At 43.1% G+C, this 5,906-nt stretch overlaps 1 protein-coding gene across 3 annotated transcripts; it reads left to right on the plus strand.

Annotated features, from left to right (window-relative positions):
* The first annotated feature begins 404 nt into the window (after window positions 1-404).
* On the plus strand, window positions 405-5,139 carry LSM5 (LSM5 homolog, U6 small nuclear RNA and mRNA degradation associated). 3 transcript variants are annotated; one of them, XM_079786148.1, is made up of 5 exons: window positions 405-468; window positions 2,338-2,433; window positions 2,723-2,750; window positions 3,474-3,546; window positions 3,940-5,139. In XM_079786148.1, the coding sequence occupies exons 1-5, from the start codon at window positions 423-425 to the stop codon at window positions 3,970-3,972; spliced, it is 276 nt and encodes a 91-aa protein (XP_079642274.1). In that variant the 5' UTR covers window positions 405-422; the 3' UTR covers window positions 3,973-5,139. The 3 variants fall into 3 exon arrangements, with proteins under 3 accessions (XP_079642274.1, XP_079642275.1, XP_079642276.1); XM_079786149.1 differs by having other exon boundaries at window positions 417-468; window positions 1,635-2,433; XM_079786150.1 differs by lacking the exon at window positions 405-468 and adding an exon at window positions 1,460-2,134.
* Window positions 5,140-5,906: the final 767 nt, after the last annotated feature.

Consider the following 5,906-nt stretch of genomic DNA (forward strand, 5'->3'; position numbering starts at 1 on the left):
TAGACTCCTCGATATAACAAGGTTAAGAAAAATGACCTAACTACAGTAGAAAAGTAAAAAGAAACAGTTTACCCCCACCCTACAAAAGCTTACAAAAAAATGCCAATTGTGGGATTCCTTAGTGCCTTCAAATGAACTTATTCACAAGGTAGGGTATTTTCAACGTCCCTCAGAAACTTGGAGGGGAGCGTGGGTACCTGTCGAGACCCCAGAATGGTCAGAGGACAGAAATATGTCCCGGGATCTCGCTGCCCGGGAAAGAAGGGCCCGGGTGGGATCCACGTGGACTGGCCCGATCGCACGCTCGGCCTTAGATTGGTCGGGCCTGCCCGGGCCGCGTGGGGGCGGGGACGGGGGCGGGGAGGCGGAAGCGCGCTCTTTCAAACTCGCAGTCCTGACGTCGGTGCACTTCCGGCGTCGCCATGGCGGCTAACGCTACCACTAACCCGTCGCAGCTGCTGCCTCTAGGTAATGGTGGTCCTGCGGGAAACGGGGGCGAAGAGCTGAAGCTTAGCCTTGGGGGCCACGGGGCCGCGGGCCGGGGCAGCCCCGGCCGAGGGTTAGGAAAGTGCTTTCCCCTCGCGGCCTGTCTCCCGGCTGCACGTCTCCGCGGCCCCAGGCCGCCCGCCTCCTCAGCGTGCAGGGTCTTGTAGGCCCGGGCCACAGGGTCCCCGGGAAGGTCCGCGCCGGGCAAAGGCGTCGCCAGCCTTCCTCGCCGTGAGCAGCCCCACTCCTCAGCCTGGCATTTGGAAGCTCCCCAGATAGACCCCGTCACTTATCTGGCCGCTTACGGAGGGGAGCACTGGGCTCTGGAAGGAGCCTAGACGAGGAAACTGGAAACTCGCCCTGTTTGTCATTCATTCATTCATTCATTCATTCATTCATTCATTCATTCATTCATTCATTCCACAAGCAGTTCTGGAGCCTCTGCGCACCACCCCGTGGCTGGGCACGATTCGACACACTTAAGTCACGGCCATTGCCGCCTTTAGCGCACACACCAGTGGAGGGGAGAGGATGCTGGACAAATAAACCTCACACCAGACAGCGCCCGGCCGGCGGGAGAGATGTGCGAGCTGCTACGCAGAGGACAGGGCAGAGTTAGGGTGAGAGGCAGCGACCCGGAGTCTCTGGTGAAGGCAGTTGTGCCTCGCTCCCCAGTATTTGCTAGCCGAGAGGGATTGAGTTAGTGGGTGTGGCTGGGACAAGTTTTTTCTCCATTTGACAGTCTTTTTAAGAAATTACTTTTCAATAACTATTTTTAAAAGTTATCTTTGTTATTGGAAGTATTACAGATGTCCCTCTTCCCCTTCCTCCCCCCCCCCCGCATTGACTCCCCTCCCTCCTGCTCTCCGGCTCCCTCCCCCCGCTCCTGCCCCAGGCCTCCACCACACTATTGTCTGTGTCCAGGGGTTATGCTTATATGCATATAAATTCATTGATTAATCTCTCCCTCCACCCCACCCCCACCCTAATCTTATTTCTGAGATTCTCAGTCTGTTCCATGCTTTTATGTCTCTGGATCTATTTTGTTCATCAGTGTATTCTGCTCATTAGATTCCACATGTGAATGAGATCATGTGGTACTTGTCTTTCTCTGACTGACTGACTTGGCTTAGCCTACTACTCTCCAGGTCCCTCCATGCATGACAAACTGAATACTCAGCATATGCCAGGCACTGTCCGTTGAGGACCCAGGGATAAGAAAAGACAGCCTGTTTCTGCTCTCATGGGCTGGGAGTCTAGAACGGAGTTCCTATGTTAGGCAATCTCTACATATAAAAGCAGGTCCTATGACTGGCAGACCATTGGACCATCCATCCGGTAGCTATGACATGCACTGATCACCAGGGGGCAGATGCTCAACGCAGGAGCTGCTGAGCTGTGGTGACTTGGCAGCTGTGGTTCTCGGGTGACGCACCTGGAACCAGGGAGGAGGGAGCCCGCATCACCCAAGAACCTCACCCGAGAACCGCCTTCTTGCAATCTGGGACCTCTCGGAGGATGTTGGAGAGCTGTTTTCAGCCCAATCCCCGCAGGCCAGGCTGAGGGACCCCACCAGTGCATGAATCTGTGCATCGGGCCTCTAGTCTAATATAAAACCACAACCATGATAAATTGCTACAAAATTGAGGTGAGCGAAGAGCAGGGGAAACTTTAATGTAATGTAGTGATTGAACAGAGATATGTGGTGTAAAACCTGAAGTTTTAGAATGAATACTTTCCCTGGTTTATCTTTCACCATATGCAAGTAATAAGTGCCAATAGGCACCCAAATATTTATTGTCGTAATGAGGTGGTAAATAATCTTTTTCTTCTCCCTTAAAAAATACGTAGAGCTTGTGGACAAGTGTATAGGATCAAGAATTCACATCGTAATGAAGAGTGATAAGGAAATTGTTGGCACGCTCCTAGGATTTGATGACTTTGTCAGTATCCTTTTAAAAGACAGTGGTGGTATGAGTTTTTCTTCAGTATTTAAGAACGGAAGTAAGAACTATAGACAGTCTTCTTACTTAACTATAAGAAAAATCAATGCATTCTCAGGGAAGCTGTAATAGTATTTTAAGTGGGTGTGTAACTGAAAGACGATAAAGTTCCTACCAATCACAAGCTTTTTGAATTCAAGCTATTGTGTTAAATGTTACCATTGAAACTGAATAAAGGCAGAAAGCCAGAGTAAATTTCACCTCATATATTATTTCCTTAACACAAATTTCAGATATGGTACTGGAAGATGTCACTGAGTTGTAAGTAGTGTTAAAAATTAAAGAATTGTCAGGGCTGGGGTGGAGAATCCCTCTTTAAGGCAATTTTAGTACTGTTGAGTCAGTAAAATGATGTGTGAGAAAACATTGCCAGTTGGAATTACTACTAGAAATTTTATCTACTGACACAATGCTAGTAAATTTGGATCTGAGGGTTGTTACTTAATGAAATGTTACTAAATTACTAGGAAATTAGTGGAGACTAATTTAGTGGAAATTATATTTAAGATAAAAGATACTAAAATAGGGCTCAGGTCAAATCAAGGAGTTGATAGAGCATTTAATGTAATTTATGTATAATATAAAATGTAAATGATGACTCAACATAAAGATCGCAACAGGTATCTGCTTTCAAAATTGAAATGACTGTGGATTGGTTTAATGGATAGGAATCAATACTAAGTAATAGTAAAAGAGTGAAGATAGTAAACCTTTTATTTCATATTTGATCTCCTTGGCAAGTTCCAGCTTCTTTTACGAAGATCAGCCCTAGTTGATGTGGGCCTTGGGCCAGTCAGTCCACGGTGTTGCCTTTGGGGAAGATAGTACATCATCTAGGAGATAACTTGTGTCTCTGAAAACGGTTGATACAATTGTCTGACCTCATGTTCATTTATATACAATAATAACTTTTTTAGGGGTCAAAATGTTGGTTTTGATTATCTGTTTATCTTGACTCTGTTTTTTTTTAATCTATTCGTTTAGTGAAATCACACCAGAAGGAAGAAGGATCACTAAATTAGACCAGATTTTGCTAAATGGAAATAATATAACAATGGTAAGACAGTAAAGCTGTTTTATTTCGACGTTAGACCATTTTTTGTGGGGAAGGGATCACAGAGCTACCTTGCTTGACCAAGTGTTCACGGCCCAGTGGTGCTTTAGATGGGATAGGGACGCTCTGGTGGTCAGGGCTCGAAAGCTGAGCTATTGATGATGACATTAGGCCTGAAGATGCGTTTGCTTGTACTTTTTAATAATGTATGTTACTAAGGATTATTGTTGAGGCACTAAGTATTAATTGCTGATGGTGGAATTGTGATGGGGCCGTGGAGAAAATGGGGATGTGAGGGAGGGGCAGAGGCAAAGCGGCTTTGGTCAAGGAGAGCTCTCAGTAGGTGTCTTTAAATGGTGGTACTGGTGGTGTTATTCAACTCTTTCTCCTTTGCAGCTGGTTCCTGGAGGAGAAGGACCTGAAGTATGAATGGATTTCCTTGACTTACATTAGATTCGGTTTTGTCTTATAATGACAACAACATATTTTTTTTAAACCTTTCACTGTCTGGATTCTGTGAAGCCAAGTTTCCCGTTAAAGGGGAATGCTTTGAAGAGGCATTGTAAATGCTATTTTTTAAGTTAATCATGTTTATCTTGGGATCTTGGGGGAAAAAAGAACATTGAAGACTAAAATAAAGGTGGTTTTGGTTAATTGTCATTTATTTATTATACTGCAATAGCCATTGGAACAAAGCTTGTGGTTATTTTGTCAGTTGCTCTCTTGTCATTTTACATTTGTTTCCTTATTTACATGACCACTTGGTTCTCAAAAATTGTTCCCAACAAAATGGTGAACTTTGGATTTTGAACAGTTGCATTTAACCTGAAATTATTCAATTTAGTTCAAACTGTGATGCTTTGAAATTAGGATTTTTCTACTGCACTCAAGTTTCAGTAACTTCTCTTAAAAACCAACAAGCAAAACAGACAGGTAATCTGTGCACATTGTAGAAATGCAGACAAATGAAAAGGAAAAGATCATACTTTGCTGTCTATCCTCTTAGACTTTTTCAGTACACATTTTCTATTTACAAAAACTTGTTCGTCCTGATTATGCTGTTTTGTGGCCTCCATTGAAGAGTTTTTAAAAATTTAAGTGGTGAATGTCTTTCTGTGTCATATTTCAGCAACATTAATGTGTGCACAGTATTTCATTAAATGGGTTTACCGTAGCTTATTTAGCCTATTCTTATTATTGGCCACAGTAGTCTAGCTAAATCTTTATACATTTTTATTTTGCTTAGAAGAAATTCAGAAGTGTGTACTGTCAAAAGGTATATATTGTCATGTTACTAACAAAATGTTTGTCAGTGGTTTTTCACTTTATATACTACCATTGGCTATGTTCTCTCTTCTCTTTTTATCATTGTGATAGGCAAAATTTGGTATGTTTAAAATTTTCTTTACTAATTTTGTATTTTGTGGATTATGTCTATGAGGCTTTTGCCATTGAGATGCTTGTCTTGTTTCTTACTAATTTGTAAGAATTCTTAATAGTTCCTCTTAGTCATGTATTTTGCAGGTAAATTCCCCAGTTTGTAGTTTGCCTGTTAGGGGTACCCTTTTGGACAAATAAAAAAATATTTTATGTAGTCATATGTTGGTCTTGTCCTCTATGGTTTTTGTCTATGGTATACATGATTAGAAAGACCTCCTTTGCTGTAATGTTTTCTTGGTACTTTATATTTTCTTTGTTTAAGTCTTGAATCCATCTTCAGTTTTAATGTTTCCACATGAGAAAAGGACAAACTTTATTTTCTAAAAGCAAAGCACTGATTTGTGGTATTTTTATTTTATTTTATTTTCATGGTGTAAGTACTCCTGCTGTGGCTGATTTCACGCTGCCCAGGGTTTAACAGCTGGCTTGCAAACTTCCCCAAAGTTTAACGGTTGGTTCTCAGGAGCCACTGCTTCTGACCCTCGTTGGAGGAATGCTTTCTCTCCCGTTGCTTCTTTCCTTTTGGAGGGAGGTTAAGTGATGTAATATCATCCTCTTACCACCCTTTTACTCTATCTGCGGTCGTCATGCTCAGCTCTTTCTTTTTTCCTTCCAGGAGTTTGTTGCCTGCAGGGAGCACATGCTCTTGGTTCCAGCATGCTCTGAGTGTCGGAGCAGCCTGACCTCACTTAGGGAGGCCTGCAGTTATCTTGTCTGTGGCCAGGTGGCCCCGTTGACTTCTGAGGTTCAGTAATAGGAAGTTCACTTGCCTACAGATAAAACTGTCTCTTAATCTAGTCTTTAAAAGTAATAAAGATGAGGGCATGGTTCTCCCATCTGCTTACACTTTTCCAAAATTCAAGTAGGTACTATGACTTATAGGGGTCTGCATGAAGACATGAGGTCTGGGGTGTTCAGCAGGC

The sequence above is a fragment of the Cnephaeus nilssonii genome, assembly GCF_951640355.1.
Source record: "Cnephaeus nilssonii genome assembly, chromosome: 12".
Lineage (NCBI taxonomy): Eukaryota > Metazoa > Chordata > Mammalia > Chiroptera > Vespertilionidae > Cnephaeus > Cnephaeus nilssonii.